The sequence below is a fragment of the Bos grunniens genome, chromosome 19 (assembly GCF_055505025.1).
Source record: "Bos grunniens cultivar Pamir isolate PY7600 chromosome 19, Bosgru_T2T1.0, whole genome shotgun sequence".
NCBI classification, from domain to species: Eukaryota; Metazoa; Chordata; class Mammalia; order Artiodactyla; family Bovidae; genus Bos; species Bos grunniens.
In genome coordinates, this window is record NC_141183.1 from 26899047 (window position 1) to 26919404 (window position 20358).

At 52.9% G+C, this 20358-nt stretch overlaps 1 protein-coding gene across 1 annotated transcript; it reads right to left on the minus strand.

Annotated features, from left to right (window-relative positions):
• Window positions 1-71: 71 nt before the first annotated feature.
• On the minus strand, window positions 72-17869 carry SAMD14 (sterile alpha motif domain containing 14). The gene is made up of 10 exons (XM_086355495.1): window positions 17563-17869; window positions 13941-13995; window positions 6342-6508; window positions 5659-5947; window positions 4718-4805; window positions 4555-4629; window positions 4290-4449; window positions 2774-2893; window positions 2531-2686; window positions 72-1676 (listed from the first exon to the last, which is right to left on the minus strand). Exons 1-10 carry the CDS (start codon window positions 17569-17571, stop codon window positions 1521-1523), a joined length of 1275 nt encoding a protein of 424 aa, XP_086211621.1. The 5' UTR covers window positions 17572-17869; the 3' UTR covers window positions 72-1520.
• Between the last annotated feature and the right edge of the window lie 2489 nt (window positions 17870-20358).

A 20358-nucleotide genomic window follows, 5' to 3' on the forward strand; every position in this document is an offset into this window, starting at 1 on the left:
GTGACAGACCTGTGGCCCTGCCACACTCAGAGCCCAGCCCAACCCCCAGCCGGGGCGAACAGGAAGGCCACTGGCACATCATAAGCGTTTATTGAGAGAAACTAAGTACCGCCTCCCCCTTCACATGCAGGTGGGCACCCAGATAGCTCCTCATGGCTTCAAGGACTTGGGAGCTTTCCATCCTCCCCACCAGCCCCTCTGGGGCCCAGGTGGTACTAGTGCCCCCATGTCCAGTCCCCCCTCTGAAGCCCCTCTCTCAGCACAGACAGCAGAAAGGAAAAAAGAACTGAGACCCAGAGAACAGGGGTCACAGCCACAGCCCTTGGGCTGGAGCGAGGGGAGTGGGTGTATGGGGGCCTGTCTGCTGCTCCAGGCTGGTGGGAGGAGGTGAAGGGAGGTTTCTAGTCTAAGGCCTCTGACCTTACTGCTAACTCTGGCCAGTGCTACAAAGGCTGGGCTAGCTGCTGGCCAGCACCATGCCTGGACACTGGACACACTCACCCTAAAAGGACAGACACCTTCCCTGGGCTCTGGGATGGCTTCCACCCCAACCCAGGGAGCGGGCCCCACCCCTCCTGTCTGCCAGGTCTGGAGCCCACGGAGGCCCTGATAAGAACCAGGACAGGTGGGGGAGGGCTGATGAACCTTTTCAATTTAGCAGCTTTCAGGGGGCCTCCCAGATTTTGCCTCTCTGCCTGGCTGGGGTGAGGATTCACCAGTTAAGGGCCATCTAGGCATTGATGGGGGTGTCATATGTCCCCACCAGTTCCCAAGTTTGCCATCTTCAGAGAGGTTCCAGGTGGCCTCCGCAGGAGCAGCAGAAGTGGGCCCAACTTGGAGAGTCGGTCAAAACCCAGGCTTTGTGTGGGCCTCAGGAGGGGCAGACCTGCAGGGGCATCATCCTGAGACCCCTCCCTTCTAAAGCCCTTGCAAAGATGACAGGGTAATCATGCTGCTTTCTCTGTTCTTCTGTTGAGTGCAGACTGGGAGTCTGCTTTGAGTGCAACTTGCTGTAGGCCCACCAGCCTCCTGCAGAGCTCTCTCCACACAGTCACCTGGGAGAGCTGGAAAGGAACTACTTTATCCACCTGCTGCTGCAGAGAGGCTCAGCCCATATCTCTGAGCCCAGGGCCTCTGGAAGGTATGCAGGCCTCCTAGTTCACTGGCAGCCCCAGGACCCCCTTGGCCTGAGGGAACAGGGTTAGAATCACTCAGGCACCTCTGGGCTCCCTGATTTGCTTCAGCCCTGGCCTCTCTGCCCATAATCTGCCACTTCCCCCAGGAACTTTGTGCCAAAAAGTCCTTGCAAGGGGATTTATTACTGGGTCCTCTCCCCTGGGTCTCTCTTTCTGAGGGATCTGGGTCCAGACAGATGACAGGGTGAGAGGGCTGTTCCTCCTGAGAGCATGGAGCCAGGCCAACCCAAGCCTGGTGCCCAGGCCCCGCCTCCTAAGGCGGCCTGTGCCCGCAGAGCCCAGCAGCTTCCCGAGCCGGGTGCCAGTGCCTGCCCGCCCATCTCCCTAGCTCTTCTTGGCCTCCTGCTCCCTGCGCCGGAGCTTCTCACGCTGCCGTGCAGCCTTCTCCTGGGCCTTGCGCTCCTTCTCAGCAGCCGCCGCCAGCTCCTTCAATTTCCGCTTCACCAGCGCCCGATCATGCGAGTTGCTGAGCCCCAGACTCTGGGGGAGGGATCCGAGGGTGAAGTGAAGAGCCCCACACCTGGCCAACCCCACGCCCAGGGTTCTCTGCGGCCCAGGTGTATTTTCGCTGGAGCTCTGCCAGCCCTCAGCCTCCACCTCCCAAGCTTGCTGATGGATCAGGACCCTCAGGGCAAAAATTTGGAATGGGAGTGGCTAGGAGAGATGAGGGTAAATGGTGCAGGGTTCCAGGCCCTTTGCCCCTTCCCCACCCTAATCCTTGGCTCCCATCCCTCAACTCAGGATTTCAGCCTTGGAATAACCCTGCCAGATTCCGTGAGCCCAGAGATAGAAAGTGAGTCTGTCTGAGGTCACACAGCCCGTCAGTAGCTGAGGCCCCTCTTCCAAAGACTTCTCGGGGACTCTCCTCACCATTGCTTCCCCAAGCAACTAAGCAGACGGTGCAAAACCAGCCAGAAACCCCCAGAACAGAGATCAGAGCACAACCTCTGACACCCTCTCTCCCTCCCCCTACTTGCCTCCCACAACCACCAGCCTCCAAGATTTTTAGTCTTAGAGATGAAGCCTCCAAAATTCAGATGAGATGACCAGAGGAGGCTCATTAGAGTCAAGAGTCAGATGATAGGCTAGTCCTCAAGGTCAGAGGTCAACCTGAAGACTTTGGCTGGAGCTTGAAGGTCAGACTGAGGAATTGGACTGGAGTCAAGACTGGGAGGGAATCCATGCTAGAGAGCAAAGATCAAGGATCTTGCCTAGAGGTCAGAGGTCAGGGCAGTGGTCTTAAAGGGAGTGGAAAGGTCAGGATGAGGGGATCCCAATCCTTGAAGGCTGCCTCAGGGATCCAACTGGGTGGTGGTCCCCCCACCCCAACCCACCTTCAGTTTGCTTCCATCCAGCTGCAGTAACTGCGGCCCATCTACCTGCCGCGCAGCGAACTCAGCAGCATACTGCTCCAGGTTGAGGCTCTGCAGCCACTGGCCCACCTGCTGACTGGTCCAGTGGTAGACGGTGGGAAGAGGCTCATCCAGAAACTGGGGTGGAGACCAGGGAGAGTGAGGAGGCAGGGTGTGCCCTGTGGCCCACACACCTGGCTGTGTCAGAGGTCAGGGCCTGCTTACCTCATCGGAAGACTGGGACAGAGTGTGGTAGGGGTAGGAACACTTGGCCGCCTGCCGGGGACCACTTGGGATCTTGGGGCTGCTGCTGGGGGGTGTGGAATCATCACTCAGGGTGGATTCCTAGATGGAAAGGGGTCATACTGCTGAGGAGAGAGCTCACCTCAAGACCAAGGCAGCAACCCAGAACCTACCATCCCCATTCAAATGGAGCTGAAGTCCAGGACCAGGCACCAAGAGTTTCTCAGGGCCCTTGGATGTGAACCAGGAGCTGGGCAGGCACACAGAGCAAGGCTGCAGGGCTAGAACTGAGCAGTTAGCGGGAATGGAGGTCACGCTGCTGTCCCTTCCTTGACAGCTGACCGGGATTCCCCCGGGCTGGGTCAGGTGTTCCTGCCTTGAGCCTCTCCAGCATGGCCTCCAGCACCCTGGCTTATAAAAACCTGGTTAGATGTCATGTCTTCACTGGACTCTGAGCTATACGAGTGTCTGGGTTGTGTCTGTTCACCAGGGCCCAGCACAATGGAAGAAAGGGAGGGAGGATGTGGGAGAGGGACCCTTTCTCCCCTGAATGTACAGTTTTCTGATCTTCTCTGACCCGGCTGCACACAGGAACAGAATCACAGAACAAGCACAGGGCTGGGGGTCATTAGAGCCTGGTATCTAAATCCAGTTGAGTCTGTAGGCAATTCCCTTCAGTCTCAGCCTGCATTTGCCCATCTGTACAAGATGAGCTTCCCTGGTGGCTCAGCTGGTAAAGAATCTGCCTCCCATGCGGGAGACCTGGGTTCAATCCCTGGGTTGGGAAGATCCCCTGGAGAAGGGAATGGCTACCCACTCCAGGATTCTGGCCTAGGGAATTCCATGAACTGTACAGACCATGGGGTCGTAAAGAGTCAGACACGACTGAGTGACTTTCACTTCACTTCACTTCACAATAGGGATGAGTGTGCCTGCCCTCCCTACTTCACTGAACGTTTATGAGGATAAACAAAAATGCTTTTGGAGCTTTGTAGGCCACAGAATCCTAGTGAACATAAATAGGTGCTCATTGTTGCTTCTGTTCCTTGGTCTCACTTTACCCACAGGGTTGTGAACTTTCCAAGCACTAGCTAGGTTGCGGTCCTATTCATCTCTGTTGCCCCCAGCCTCACTGTACCGCACGTAGGCCAGCTCCTAATACAGGATGTGGAGTCAGAACTGAGTCAGGCAGAAGAGTTAGCAGGAATAGAGGAGCCCTCAGGCTGGGTGTGTACTAGGGGATCATAATGCTCGGTTATGTGTGTTGAATGGAGACAGCAATGAATGAGTCAACAAAGGAACCACTCGGCATACAAACAAGTGAACAAGTGAATGCCTGAACTCAGAGACTGGATGAATTAATGATCGTCGAATGGCTCCTTGGATGGACAGATGGACTCTGGGAATGCCTGGATCCAGGCCCAAGCCAGGGTGAAGTATGTCCTCATGTCACCTGAGTCTGGGGGCCAGGATGGAGGCCAGAAGGCCATGGACTCACCTGAGAAGCTGACTTCTTAGGGCTGAAACCCTCACGTTTAGGGGAGCAGGACGGGGAGGTGGTGCTGCCAGAAGATGCGGAGCCCTTGCCACTGTCTGTGAACCAGGAAAAGGGCAGGAACGGGGAGCCCCCTGACCTGCTGGACCCCTCCACCGACTCCCTGCAGAGAGAGTACACTGCATGGGTGCGGGCACCAAGGAGAGGGCTGGAACCACGGGGAGTTACGGGCAGAAGCTGTGGCTGAGGGGCTGTGGGTACCTCTCACCTGCTGCCCATGGACAGACGGTTGCTGCCCTTCTCCTTCCGGCTCTTGCTAGTGGATGCTCGGCGTAAGGTGACCCTGTGGGGAGGGCAAAGGGGAGTGCAACAGTGCTGCCCATCGTGCTACCCAATCCCCAAGCCTCAAGCCTTTGTTTCTGGTCACTCACCCCAGGTCCAGGAACTTTCGGCGAGTCTTCTTATCCAGGCCAATGGTAGGGCTGGCGGGCTCAGGTGGGCTGGCATCCCGGCTGTCATCTTTCAAGGAAGAAAAGGAAGGAAATAGCCTATGTGGTGGCTTGTGTGCCTCTTTCAACTTCCAATAAGGTGATAGAAATTCTCTTGACTTAGAATCAGGCAACCTTACTCTAATGCCTTTCACTAGCTGTGTGACCTAGGACAAGTCACTACCTCTCTGAGCTTCCTGCATCTTAAATATGGGGCTAATAACACTGCCTGTTTCATGAGACCTAATAGGATGAGATAGTGAAGGACAGGGAAGCCTGGCATGCTGCAGTCCATGGGGTTGCAAAGAGTGGCACACGACTGAGCGACTGAACTGAACTGAATAAGATGTTTATGAAAGCCTTATACAAACCATAAACCACTCTAGAAAGTAGGGATCGCTACTCTTTACTGTTAATTTTATCTTGGCCAACTTGTAACCAACCTTCTAATCTTGGCTCACATGTCGCTTCCTCAAGAAGCTTTGCAGGAGGCTCCTAACTGCTCCCAGGATGTTTTCAGCCTGATAAATGTCCTTCCGCCCTGCGTTCCCTTTCTCGAATAGCACTCAATACACCTTGTACCTACCTATACATTTAATTAAGGGATTGCTTCCCCTCAAACTATAAGGAATTATTTGACTGCTTCCCCTAGAACTTATAAGCCTCGCGAGGACGAGGACAGCATCTGCTTGTTCTTTTGTGTGTCCCAGTGCCCAGACAGTGTCTGGCACACATTAAGGCTCTCTGGAAATAAATGAATGAACCGTGGTCTTTAGTCCCCACCTCCCCTGAGCCACCTGGTGCCAAACCCGAGGTCCGGCCAAGAGCTTCGGTGCCCAAAGGAGTGCTTGCCGGCAGGGGGCGCCGCGCCGGCCGCTGCTCACCTTCGCTGTGCAGCTCGGCGCGAGGGTGGCGGCGCACGAAGCTGGGCGAGCTGTCGGACGAAGCAGCGGAGCGGGGCGGCGAGCCGGAGGCGGCGGCCAGACCCTCGTGCGAGGCGGTGTTGTGCAGGGGCCGGTAGCGTGCGAGCGGTGAGGGCGGCGGCTCGTCCTCGTCCAGGCTGCGCCGCAATCCCGGGGGCTCCAGGCAGAAGGAGCCCCCCGCTGGGGACCCGGGGCCCGAGTGCAGAGGCGAGCGCAGCCGGTGCAGGGGGCTCCCGCAGCCGTCGGTTCCCTGGAGGAGGGGCAGCTGCTCACCGCCTACCCTCTTCCCCTCTTCCCGGAGGGGAGCCCGGGCTCCTGCCGCCCTGGGCCGAGCGGTGGCTGGGCAGCGAGCAGTGAGAGATGGAATTTCTGGTCACAGAGGCAGGGGCTGCATCGGGCCTCCACTTACTAACTGTGTGACTTTGTTAGTGAACCTCTTAGAGCTTCAGTTTCCCCGTCTGGAAAATGGGGTAATACCTTGCTTGAAAGGATGAAATGAGCCAGAATTGAACTGCACAAACTAGTATTTGTCAGCCTTATGTGAGAAGTCTAGGGGTGTGGTTCCCCTGGAAGAGTGGTTTGGAGGGGTTATCCAGGGGCAAGAAGGGTGGGTAGGGTATGGTGATTGAGGGGATTGTCCCAACCTTGCCTCCAGGCCCATCGGAGCCTTCACCATCCTCTGCAGAGCTGGCACTGTCCCGAAGCCTGGAGCGAGAGGGCCGGTGTCTCCGGCCCTTGGCCAGTAGTTGGGCCCGGGCCTTGTGTAAACTGCTGTCCAGTCTGACGGTTTCTGGCACTGCCAAGTCCAGGTCTGCAAGCCAGGGAAGAGGGACAGAGACCAGATACATAAGGACAGCACGCCCAGAGGCCTGCCTCAAGTGGCCCCCTGCACGCACACTCAGGCATTCAACAATGTCTCCGAGTATTGGGCACTGGTAGTCCAATGAGATGGAAAACCGAGTCTCTCACAGTCTCCCAGGGAGCTGGAGATGTCAGCTTGTAAATACAATGTGTGATAGACCCTCTCACAGGCACAGAGGGCAGGATTGTCCTGTTTGGAGGAGGAAACACCAAAGCTGGGTCTTCAGGTCTGTCTGGGAGTTTACAAGAGAGGGGGCTGGCAAAACTGGTGGAGGCTGGCAAAACTGGCATATGCTATGCTGAGAGGAAGGGAAGCTGGGGGCAGGACGCCTCCAGAGCAATGAGAGGGCAGGTTTGTGGAGGGGAGGACTGGAAGATGAGGCTGGAGAGAGCACAGTTGTAATGGCTGTCACGGAAGAAGTGCCAACTAGGTGTCAGAACGTACATTCATCACCTTGTCTACCCAGAACAACCCACAGGCTAGGGATAGCTTTTATTCCCATTTCACAGCTAAGCAAACTGAGGATCAGAGAGGTCAAGTCTCATGCCTGAGGCCCGCAGCTGGCAACAGTCTGGGATTTGAGCCTGGCTAGTCTAGCTCTGGCTCCAGGTGGTGCAGTGATAAAGAATTCACCTGCCAATGTAGGAGACACAAAAGACACAGTTTCAGTCCCTGGGTTGGCAAGATCCTCTGGAGGAGGGACTGGCAACCCACTACAGTATTCTTGCCTGGAAAATTCCATGGACAGAAGAGCCTGGTGGGCTACAGTCCATGGGATCGCACAGAGTTGGACATGAGCAACTGAGCACACTCACACAGTCTTGCTCGAGAGACTGGCCCTGCTGGGGATGCTGGCTTTCTGTGCCAGGCTCAGGGTCACACTCAGAGACAGCACTGCTGAGCAGCTAGATGACTTGCAGTTAACTAGAGGGAGCCCTAGGAGCCAGTGGCAAAGAGGAGAGCCCACATGGCTCAGGGCTAGGTCCTGGATGAGGACAATGTGGAAGAGTAGGCAAACCTAACAGATTACGCATCAACCCTACAGCTCCGAGCTTCACTTTCCGTTTGAGCTTCACCTTCCGTTTGTTCCACCCTAGAATACAGACTTCCTTCTGCAGTGTCGCTGAGTTTCTCCAGGCAGAAAGAGTCCTTCCCAGACCATCATGGCTTAAGACCTTTCTTCACCACTCCACCCTCCGGGATCTCAGGGACCCCATCCAGTCACTCCTGCCTGCCCTGCTTTGCCTGCTCCTCTTTCTCTTGTCTGTGCTATGCTAATGCTATGCTAAGTCACTTCAGTCATGTCCGACTCTGTGTGACCCCATAGACGGCAGCCCACCAGGCTCTCCCATCCCTGGGATTCTCCAGGCAAGAACACTGGAGTGGGTTGCCATTTCCTTCCCCAACGCATGAAAGTGAAAAGTGAAAGTGAAGTCGCTCAGTCATGTCTGACTCTTAGCGACCCCATGGACTGCAGCCTACCAGGCTCCTCCATCCATGGGATTTTCCAGGCCAAAGTACTGGAGTGGGGTGCCATCGCCTTCTCTGTCTCTTGTCTGTAGACACCCCTTAAATCACCCCGGTGGCTGAACTACCACCTATATCTATTTCCAGCTCTGATTCCTCCCCTGAATTCCAAGTCTGAGCACCTCAACACCTGCCACATCTAAAGCACCCAGGCACCTCAAACTCAGTCCATCAAACGAATGCACCACCTTGCCTCTGTCCCTGGCTCTGTGAAAGACCCCATTGTCTACCCAGTTGCCCTCTCAGACCTAGTGAGGTGAGTGAAAGTCACTCAGTCGTTCCTGACTCTCTGTGACCCCCTGGACTATACAGTCCATGGAATTCTCTAGGCCAGAATACTGGAGTGGGTAGCCTTTCCCTTCTCCAGGGGATCTTCCCAACCCAGGGGTTGAACCCAGGTCTCCCACACTGCAGGCTAATTCTTTACCAGCTGAGCCACAAGGGAAGCCCTCTCAGAGCTAGACTCAGTTGGTAATTCATGGGTCCAGCTCCCTACTTGACACTTCCACCTGGATGTCCAATGGACATCTTCAATGTACATGTTACAATTGGACTCCTGACGTCCTCACCCCTCAAGCTGCCCAGTCTGCCCATCTTGATGAGTGACAGCTCCATTCTTCCAGCTGCTAAGGCCAAACCATGGAGTCACCCTGGATTCCTCCCTCTCCCTCCTACCCTACAAACTGATCCAACCACAATTCCTCTTAGCTCTACTTTGGAAATATATCTAAACATGCTGAGATATTTTTGGTGAAATGACATGATGTTTTGGATTAGGTTCAAAATAATCCAGGAAACTAGGAGGGAAGAGAGGAAGGGGATGTAGATGAAACAAGACTGTCCATGAGCTGATGATACTTGAGGCTGAGTGATACATACATAAGTGTATGACGGGGTACTTTGTGCTAGTCTCTACTTTTGATTTCCCGCCATAAAATATTGTGTATATGTGTCTTTGTATACACACACTTACATACATGCCTACATGTGGGGAGAAAGAGGAGGGGAGAGGAAAGGAGTAGGAGAACACACAGATCCCTGGTCTAGGTCACCATCACCTCTTGACTCACTGTTACAGATCCTCCCAGCTAGTCTTCCCGCTGCTTCCCTTTCCCATTTACAGTCTATTTCCAACCCAGCAGCCAGTGATCCTGATAAAACATGTCAGCTCATGTTACTCCTCCCTCCACTCAGAACCTCCACTGACTTCCATCTCACACAGGAAGAAGCTGAGTTCTCAGCATGGCCTTTAGACTCAGGCTGTTCAGAGACGCTCTACCTCTTTGTCCCTCTGCTCCAGCCACCCTGGTTCTTCCTTATACAAGCTATCCTGCACCTCAGGGCCTTTGCACTTCCCCTTCCCTTTCCTGCAAGGCTCTTGCCATAGATTTCTGCACAGTTCCTTCTTTCAGCTCCTTCAGGCCTCTGCTTAAATGCTTCCTCTCACTGAGAGACCACTCAATTTAGAATATCCCCAAAACCCACAGCTAAATTTTTTCCTATATCATTTATCATTCTCTGGCATACCATATATGTTATTTAGTTTATTGTCTCTCTCCACCTATCAAAATCTCAGCTCCATGAAAGCAGATGTTTCTCTATTTTGTTCATTGCACTAACAGGCATAGAACATTGTGTGTGTGACAGTGTGTGTGTGTGTGTGTACAAGTGTCCTAAGTGTTTTATAACTACTAGCTCATTTAAACCTCCCCACAACCCAAGGAGACTCCAGGAATTCTCAGGGCAGCCTTAATTTGCCTGAGGGTGTAGGGCTGGAAAAGCTATGACAAACCTAGACAGCATATTACAAAAGAGAGACATTACTTTGCTGACAAAGGTCCATCTAGTCAAAGCTATGATTTTTCATGTATGGATGTTAGAGTTGTACCATAAAGAAAGCTGAGTGCAGAGGAATTGATGCTTTTGAACTGTGATATTGGAGAAGACTCTTAAGAGTCCCTTGGACTGCAAGGAGATCCAACCAGTCAATCCTAAAGGAAATTAATCTTGAATATTCATTGGAAGGACTGATGCTGAAGCTGAAGCTCCAATACTTTGGCCACCTGATGCGAAGAACTGACTCATTTTAAAAGATCCTGATGCAGGGAAAGATTGAAGGAAGGAGGAAAAGGGGATGACAGAGGATGAGATGGTTGGATGGCATCACTGACTCGATGGACATGAGTTTGAGCAGGCTCCGGGAGTTGGTGATGGACAAGGAGGCCTGGCATGCTGCAGTCCATGGGGTCACAAAAAGTTGGACACAACTGAATGACTGAACTGAACTGATAGGGCTGGTGCAGAGCAAGCCAGGGTTATAGGCAGTCTGGCTCCAGAGGGTCAGCGAGTAATTACCAAGCCCTCCCTACCTCCTCTGAGGCAGAGATAGAGAGACTTGTGAATTCAATCCCTTAGTTTACAGGCACTTACTCTCCTCAGAGAGCAAAGTTTGGCCCAGAGTGCAGAGGGAACAAGGACAGTAGACAGGACTGCTGGTAGGCAGCTGATGAGCACCCTCAACCAGTCCAGTGTTAGCTGGTATCCACTGCCCTGGGCCAAGGAGAATGGCCCTCTGCACCTGAATCTGGGCCACGTCAAACCAGGGTCACCTTACTGTGGAGGGTCTAGGGAGCAAAGGGACTCCTAAGGGGCTTGGGGATTTCCAAGGCAAGATGGGGCCAGCTTCTCTCCTGGTGCCTTGCTCTACCAGGCCCTTCTCTCCTCCTTCCATCCCTCCTTCCATCTCTCTCTCCCTCTCCCTCTCCCCCTGGGAGTTAGCCAGCCCAAGGCTGTGGGAAGTCATGAATATTTCATCACCTTTCTCTTCAGGAAACCGGCCAGGCTGGCAGCTACCTCAGCAGGTTGGGGAGAAGGAAAACAGGAAGGGTTGGGCTGGGGTTGGTGTCTGAAAAGCCTAAGGAAGGGGGAGTTCATCTCTGCCAGGCCGGGAGTCAGGCTGGACCTGGGTGAGGATGGACAGATTCAGAGTCTGAGGCCCAGAGACTGTTTGAGGCTAGGGGAGTCCCCAAGGCAAAGCTTTCATGCACAGGCCCCAGGGAGGCCAGGGCAGGAAGCAGTTCCTCAGAAGCCAGGAGGCAGCAGTTCCAGGCATTGCCAGGATCTGCAGCAGCCGCAGGGGAGAGTCAGTTGAGCAGAGCTGGAGGAAAAGCAAGGGCAAGGCAGGTAGAGACGAGGAGAGGCAGGGGAGGAGACGCTGCAGGCCCTGTGGCATTCCACACCTAGGAGCCTTTCCCGGCTTGAGAGCCCTGATGGCTGTGTACAGGACAGAGCTTTCTGCTTCCACCTCTCCCGCTGTGTTCCTCCACCTTCTTTTGCTCACTGACTCCTCCACTGAATCCAGCCGGGAAACGACCTTTCCACCCCGGTGCATGCTGGGAACCCAGTCCTCTCAGTGGTCTTTCTCTAATCCACACAATAAAAAGACTGCAGGAGGCAAATAATAGGGTGTGTGTGTGGGAGTCCACGCATCTCAGAACAGAGGGGGTCGGTCCTGGGTGCCCCGGGAGTGTAGATGCTAAGTGTGTTATGCATTTTTTATTTTCCTGCACATCATGTAGATGAAGTCCCTTATTTATGGGACTTGGAGGCAACCTGTGTTGCTTCTGCTGGGGAATCCTGGTATACAGCACAGTGACTGCCAGCAGGGAGTTGGGCAGTCTGGAGTTCTTGTCCCAGCTCTGCCACTAAACTGCCGTGTGATCTTTAAAGCCAGTCACTGCAGCGCTCTGTGTCCTAGGCTTAATGTCTGCTATATGGGTACATTTCTTAGGATTATTGTGGGGTTAAAGTGATACACCCCCTTCATGGATCACAGCTTTGTCATGACAAACGGGCTTGTGTAACTCAGTGATGCTATGAGCCATGCTGTGCAGGGCTACTCAAGATGGACAGGTCAATGTGAAGAGTTCTGACAAAACGTGGTCCTGAAATGGTATGGACCTAACAGAAGCAGAAGAGATTAAGAAGAGGTGGCAAGAACACACTGAAGAACTACACAAAAAAAGGTCTTAATGACCTAGATAACCACAATGGTGTGGTCACTCACATACAGCCAGACATCCTGGAATGTGAAGTCAAATGGGCCTTAGGAAGCATTACTATGAACAAAGCTAGTGGAGGTGATGGAATTCCAGCTGAGCTGTTTAAAATCCTAAAGATGATGCTGTTAAAGTGCTTCACTCAATATGTCAGCAAATTTGGAAAACTCAGCAGTGGTTACAGAGTGACCTCTGGAAAAGGTCAGTTTTCATTCTAATCCCAAAGAAGCACAATGCCAAAGAATGTTCAAACTAATTATTGTAAAATTGTGCTCAATTCATATGCTAGCAAGGTTATACTCAAAATCCTTCAGTACTACATGAACCAAGAACTTCCAGATGCACAAGCTGGGTTTAGAAAAGGCAGAGGAACCAGAGATCAAATTACCAACTTTCTTTGGATCATGGAGAAAGCAAGGGAATTCCAGAAAAACATCTACTTCTGTTTCACTGACTACACTAAAGCCTTTGACTGTGTGGATCACAACAAACTGAAAAATTCTTAAAGAGATGGGAATACCAGACCACCTCACTTGCCTCCTGAGAAACCTGTACGTGGGTCAAGAAGCAACAGTTAGAACCAGACATGGAACAACCGACTGGTTCAGAATTAGAAAAGGAGTACGACAAAGCTGTATATTATCACCCTGCTTATTTAACTTCTGTGCAGAGTACATCATGTGAAATCCAGGCTGGATGAATCACAAGCTGGAGTCAAGATTGTGGAGAGACATGTCAACAACGTCGGATATGCAGATGATACCATTCTGATGGCAGAAAGTCAAGAGGAACTAAAGAGTCTCTTGGTGAGGGTCAAAGAGGAGAGTGAAAAAGCCGGCTTGAAACTCAACATTCAAAAAACTAAGATCATGGCATCTGGTCCCGTCACTTCATGGCAAATAAAAGGGGAAAAAGTGGAAACAGTGACAGATTTTATTTTCTTGGGCTCCAAAATCATTGCAGACAATGACTGCAGCCATGAAATTAAAAGATACTTGCTTCTTGGAAGGAAAGCTTTGACAAAACTAGACAGCATATTAAAAAGCAGAGATATCACTTTGCCCACAAAGATCTGCATAGTCAAAGCTATGGCTTGTCCAGTAGTCATGCACAGATATGAGAGTTGGACCATAAAGAAGGCTGAGTGCCAAAGAATTGATGCTTTTGTTTGTTTGTTTGTTTGTTTTTTAGAATTGATGCTTTTGAATTGTGATACTGGAGAAGACTTTTGAGAGTCCCTTGGACTGCAAGGAGATCAAACTAATCAATCCTAAAGGAAATCAACCCTGAATATTTATTTGAAGGACTGATGCTGAAGCTGAAACTCCAGTACTTTGGACACCTGATGTGACGAGCTGACTCATTGGAAAAGACCCTGATGCTGGGAAAGATTTAAGGCAAAATGAGAAGCAGGTGGCAGACGATGAGATGGTTAGATTGTATCACCAACTGAATCTGAACAAACTCCGGGAGATGGTAAAGGACAGGAAAGCCTGGTGTACTGCAGTTGATGGGGTTACACAGTGTTGGAGAGGAGGTAGTGACTGAATAACAACAACAACAGACGGGATACAGGGCATGTGACATGGTGGTGCTAGCCTAGTACTGGCATGAGCCAAGCACTTAATAAATGGGGACCCTTATTATCATCACTGTTGTAATTGGATATCTACTCAGATAGTGGTGACAAAGATTCAGACTTTAAAGCCAAAATACACGCACACTGAAGTCCCCGGGACTGTCCCTCCCTCAAAACCTCTTAGCCTTGGCTAGAGATAGAGTCAAAGAGTACTTACCAAAAACCTCATCCACAGGTTCTCGGAGCTTTGAAGAAGCCATGACTCGAGAGAGCTGGGAGAACAAGAGAGAGAGGAAAAAGAACCATGGATAAGAAGGAAATAGACCACAGTTGGTGGAGGTAAGGGAGCTGCCAATGGCTACCTGCTCCTGGCCTTCTAGATCCTGACCTTCCCTTACAACTCTTCCTCCAGCCCCTTGAAGAGAAACCATCTGAACCGTACCCCAGATGGTGGGCTTGGGCAGGAGACAGAAGCAAGTCCAAGGTGCAGACAACAGGCTCTCCCACAGCCCCAATCCGAGCTGATTTGCCTCCACACAGGTCACTAAACATCTCCCCTTCACCGTCCTGAGCCTTTCCATCATTAGCATTTTCTTAAAACATTTAATTATCATAAACTGTCCAACATCAAATCTGGGAGAAATCTTGCAGACTATTAAATCCAATCCTCTCATTTTACAAATAAAGAAACAGATGGGAGAATGATTGACCTAAGATCACATAATAAGTTATGGCAAAATCAGAACCAGAACCCAGGTTCTTCCATCTACTCATCTACCTACCTCCCTACTTATCTGTGCATCTCTTGCCTATTCACCCATTCATTCAGTCAGTCATCCACCATTCACCCTATTCAACCGTCTACCCATTGTTACATCTATCAATTTGTACCATCCACTCAGCCATTTTCCCACCCATCACCCAGTCCTGCCTCCCTCCACTGGCATCACTGGTGCAGTCGCCACCTGTCTTTCTGAACATGAGCTGTTCAGGAAGCTGGCATCATCAGCAGGGCCTCTGTTCTTAACAAACTCACAGTTCTCAGAGTTCTAGACAGACTCACAGATGCAGAAGGGTATAAAGAGTACCCACAGCAGAACAGTGGACAGCCAAATCTCTATGATGCATCATGCATGTTCTGGCAAGAAGTTGGATAGATAGGGGTTTTGTTTTGTTTATAGGATGTAGGAAAGGAAGGGCAGGTGGGGAAGCAGGATATATGTAGCTGAAACAGTTTGGGCAGGCTTCCTAGCAGACGTAGGATTGCAGCATCCCTAAACCAAGGCCTGGGTGTTAGAGAGGCGGGTGGATAGCAGATGAGGGGAGAAAGAAGAAGCTCAGGGTCAGGACCACACTACACGGCTGGGCCATGATCTCCAATTATTTCTAACTCTCAGGTCCCCACGAGAAGGGCAGAGCACCGGATTGGACCATACGTTTGAAACATTCTAGGAAAGCTAGAACACATGCCTGCTGGGTTATTTTCCAACTCTCCTCTTCTGTTATCACATAGATATCATCTCACTGCATGCTGGCCAGGCTTGGGATTCTTAGTATCCCCACTTTACAGATGGGAAAACTGAGATGCAAGAGGTAAGAGGCTGAATGCAATCTTGATCCCTTCAGCTCTATCCTGGAGCTTTGAAACCAACTCATAAGGAAAGAACACTGCTGGGAGAAGGCACAGGATGGATAGAGTAGGGGAATTGATTCATACTAAGACCCGGTATGTCCACCCCAGGTTCCATGGACACTTGGGGCTACAAGCAGGAAATGAGGTGTAAGAAGGGGCCAGGGATATGGAGCCTCCAAGAACTCTCTTCCATTTTTGAACTCTGGGTGCTAGTAACAAAGAAGTTCTAGACCTCCTCTTCCTGTCCTGAAGGCAGATGGGAAAAGAGGCTGCACCAAAGAATGAACCAGACTCCCTCATCCCGTCGCAAAATCTCATCTGACCAGGACCCAGCTGCCACCTCCACCAGAAAGCTGTCCTAGATAGCCATTACTCCCCTTATTCGTTTATATAATTTCTAAATCCACCCTTCCCTGCCACTAGGAAATGAGTAATTTTTCATACTTCATTGATTCCCTAACTAGGTCACATCTCCCCCACATCAGACAGGAGCTCCTGAGGAGAGGGGCCAGTATTCCCATCAGTAGGGACTCTCTGAAGAGAAGAACTGCCTCTCCCATCAGAACGGAGGCTCCCTGAGCACAGCAGTGCTGCTGCTTCTTTTAGACAACTTGAGAATGGAAAGCCCGCGTGTGTGTGCTCACTCACTTCAGTCATATCTGACTCTGCGACCCTATGGACTGTAGCCTGCCAGGCTCCTCTGTCCATGGGATTCTCCAGGCAAGAATACTAGAGTGGGGTGCCATGCCCTCCTCCAGGGGATCTGCCCGATCCAGGGGTCAAACCCACGTCTCTTATGTCTCCTGCATTGGCAAGCAGGTTCTTTACCACTACTGTCACCTAGGAAGCCAATGCAAAGCCCAAGTGCTCTTTATTCAAGATCCCAGTCTAGGAACGAGACCTTCTTGTGGATGCCACCCTCTTTTAGATACACTCTGGGGTGAGCTGGGGCTTCCAGCTCACACCAGCGCCCAATACATTCTGATTCAGCACAAACTGCTTTCTTTAACAAATAACTCCCTGAGGTATGTATGGGAGGCCTTCCTTGCACTGTCCCATGGGGAACTCTGGGAAGCATGACATCAGGATGTCTCCAGGCCCTTCCTACACCACCTTTCAAAATTGAACCTTACAAAATTAGAGAACCCCGCATTTACACTCCTACAACTCTACATTCTTACACATACACACACACACACACACCATACTCACTCACATTCAAACCAGGTAAGCACCTCACGGTGGAGATGAACTTGTCCTCTGGACACACTGTGGGCTCTAACTCTTGCAGGCCACTCCTTCCTCCCCAGATTTCCCAATTCCCAGAGGAAGAACACCAGGAGGCAGGTGAACTCCAAGTTCCCTGGGACCCAGGGGAAGGAGAAAGAGAAACAAAGTGTGCACAAGTCCTGAAGAGGGAATGGAGTGTAGGACAGAGATGGACAGGTTGGTGGAGTGTTAGTCCATAGAGCTGCAGAGAGGAGGAAGAAAGAGCAAGAAAGAAATGAGCCAGAGAGCAGCAGCAGCAGCAGGGGCAGGGGAAGCAGGAGAGACCGGGCTCCAGCAGCCCTGAGTGAGGCCCTGGGGAGAGGTGGAGAAAGCTGCCAGGAGAGGGGCAGCCCCCAGTGGAGCAGGAAGGAGGAAAGGGGCTCTGGAAGAGGAGAAGGAACCCAAGAGAGAGAAGTGCAACTGAAAAAGCCTGAAGAGGGGTGTTTGGGAGAGGAAGCTAGGGCTCGAGTGGCAGTGTAGAGCTAGAGAAAGTGGTGACCCCCTCTCACAAGGCCCAGGCTGGGGGCACCTGGCAGCACCACTGGAGATGGGGTGGGGTGAGAACAGGGCGTCTTCTGCACCCCAGGGACCTTATGCCCCAATCAGACCCAAGTGGCTACTTCTGTTCAATCCGTCAGTCCAACTCCTCACCAGGCAAGAAGGAGTTAAGCTTCACCCCTCCCCCAACACCAGTTTGTTTTTTTAAATTAATTTCTCCAGGCAGCGGGCTGAGGGAGAGGATTAGGGACACAGATCCTATCTCCACCCCCTCCCCTGGCAGCCCAGCACCCTACCTTGGTGCAGCCCCCCGTAGGGGACAAGGGAAGAAAGGTCCTTGTCTCTTGGCCCCATCCAACCCCACTAGGGTTCCCACCACGAGCCCGAGTGACCCCGCGTCCTCTTCCACGTTAGGGATCTTGGGGTCCCAATCCCTTACCTCCAGCATCTGTCATCTTCAGCGTCTGGCGCCTCAGAAACCCCTCAGGCCCATGGTGCTTGGGGCGGGGACCAGGTGGGAGAGGGGCAGTGGGGTAGGGGGCTGTCACCCCGGCCGCGGGGGGCTCCGGGCTGGCTCCATCCGCTCCATCCCAGGAATAGGGGTAGGGGTCAGCGAGAGGGGTCCTGGAACCGGAGGAAACGTGGCGGGGTGGGTATTTCGGAGAGAGAAGGTTTGCAGGAAGCAGGAGGCGAGGCGGGCAGGGCAGGACCGGAGACCTGACGGGGAGGATGCTCCGTGCGTGTGTGCGTGCGTGCGTGTGTGTGTGTGTGTGTGTGTGTGTGTGTCTGAGAGAGAGAGTGGAGGAGGGGGAGAGAGAGAGAGAGAGAAGGAGAGGAACCGCCTCCCGCCCTGCCAATCCCGGCTGGACGCGGGGGTCCCCCGCCCCGGCAGGCAGATACTCGTAGCGTCGCTTCTGCGGGGATCCGCGGGGGTCCCCAGGGAAGAGCCAACGCGGGGGGCGCGTAGCGGCGAGGTGGGAGACAAAGAACGGGTGGAGGGAGGGAGAGTGGAAGGGAGGGGCGGAGGCAGCGGGAGCACGGGGGAAAGAGGAGGCGCCCCGGTGACGGGATTCTAATTGCCGATACTCCGCGGCCAGTGGGAGTCGGGCGGGTGTGAGCGGCCAGAGAGGCGGCCCCATCTTAGGACGCACGGGGCTTCTGACTCCTCTGCAAGGCCTGTGAGGGCTCCTGATCCATTCAACGGACAACCACAGAGCAACTGGGCGCGCTGAAGCGGGAGGGGACCGTGAGGAACAGAATCGACCTGGTCCTGGCCATCGTGGCTCACAGCATTGTCAGGGGAACAGATGAGCAGACAGGCCCTCAGGGAAGCGGGCCCCTGAGCCTGGGTTCACAGAGGACACTTCAGCGTGGGGAGAGCCCACCCAGGGAGCCCCTGCTTGTCTGTGGGTGGCTGAGGAGGTGGGGCAGGGGCTGTGTGTGGAAGAAGGACTGCTGAGGGGACGCGTTGGCTACTTCTGCAGGCCAGGCTAGGGTAGGAGCGCTAGTGGCTAGCGGGGGGAGGGAGGAAAAGGGAGGAAGAAGAAGGATGCATGAGGTGGGCAGATTGCACCTTATCCTACCAGCCATAGTGGGAAAAGTAAGAGGAGTGAGGGGCTCAGATCCGCATTTTAGGAAGAACACCTCGGTTCCTTTGGAGAAGGCAGCCTGAAGGCTGTGGCACGCCTCATGAGGCTGTTGAGTTGATGGTGGTGGACATGAAGATCAAAGATCACGATGAGAACTATCCAGGATATAGAACTGAAGAAACTGACAGGGTTTGGGGACTGGCTGGCCACTGAGGGAGAAGGAGGGTTTAGATGGTTGCAGGTCTTGGCTTGAGGCCCTGGACGTAGAGGGCGATGGGAGTGGATGAGATCAGACTTGGACCTGGGGAGCTGGAGGGGGTGGTAGGCCAGCCAGGGGAGACAAAAATCAACTAGCTACTGTACTGAGACAGCTTGGTGGAGTGTGTGTGTGTGTGTGCGCGCGCGCGCACGCGTGCACGCACGCATGCCCTAGGCACTGTACTAAGCACTTTTCTCATTGTCACCCTCATGATAAACCCATGAGGTGGGTGTTTCTATTGCCCCCTTTGTTTGTTCAAGAGCAGGTGGTGAGGTTGGATAAGTGGGTCCAGCGCTCAGGGAAGAGGTTGCACACCTCTGTCCCTCAGTCTGGAGGGGTAGCGTTGCCCGGCGGTCTGCCAGAGTCACTGCAGTCCCAGGTCTCTGAGGAGCTGTGGGAGGTGGCATGTTGGGCCCAGATGGTCTTGGGACCATAGGTGAGGATGATAAATTTTAGAGGGTAAGATTCAAGGAGATCTATGGAGAAGGAAATGGCAACCCACTCCAGTGTTCTTGCCTGGAGAATCCCAGGGACGGAGAAGCCTAGTGGGCTGCCGTCTATGGGGCTGCACAGAGTCGGACACGACTGAAGTAACTTAGCAGCAGCATGGGAATTTGGGTATCTCTGAGTGTCTTCAGAATCTGCCGGCAGCTGTGGGTTGCTGGCTAGATTGTGGAGATCTGGGGAGGTCCTACTGCGGCTGTCTGGGGTCTTTAAAGAGAACATGGTTCGCAGGCATTTGGTGAGATCTGGGTGGTAGGCTGGAGTGGGGGGTTGATTATATCATCCCCATAGGGAATGGGGAGATGATGGGTATGTAAAGTCAGGGCTGGGGCAGGTTCTGTGGGAGGGTGCCTATAGGTCATAAGACCCCCTGTTCCTATAGGCCAGATGAAATCCCCCTCATCTGATTTCCCTCCCTTGTGGCAAATGTTGGGCTGTGGCAAACCTGCTTGAGCTCCTAGGAACTGGGAAGCGGGCAGGGCTGGACTGGGGTAATGCCTCACATAGGCTTGCCCATGTGGCTTGCCCTTGACATGTCTCACAGGTGAGTCATATCTCAGGTCTGAAAACCCTTGCAAAGCTATATCCACCATCCCCAGCCACACACTATACTTAGATTTGGGGGGCTACTTTCTGAAAGGGTTCCACCTTTTGGAACGTACAGTGTGCAAGCCCCTCACCTAATACACAGGACAGACAGGCATAGGACCCCACCCCGGATGCTCAACTCTGATCAGATCAGATCAACAGAAGCCTTCGTCACAACTCCCATGTCCCCCTCAACACCCAGGGAGGTCCAGCCACTTCACTTCGAACTTGGCTAGGTTACCTGAGCAGGGCCTAAATCACCTGTAAGTCGGGAGATATAACCAGTGACCTTGTG

Bases quoted from the DNA above. Each gene is read 5' to 3' on its own strand.
- SAMD14 (XM_086355495.1), bottom strand. The intron at 2,687-2,773 runs GTAAGCAGGCCC...TCTCCACCCCAG, and splicing joins TGTCCCAGTCTTCCGATGAG to TTTCTGGATGAGCCTCTTCC. The intron at 1,677-2,530 runs GTGGGTTGGGGT...TCCCTCCCCCAG, and splicing joins TGGATGGAAGCAAACTGAAG to AGTCTGGGGCTCAGCAACTC.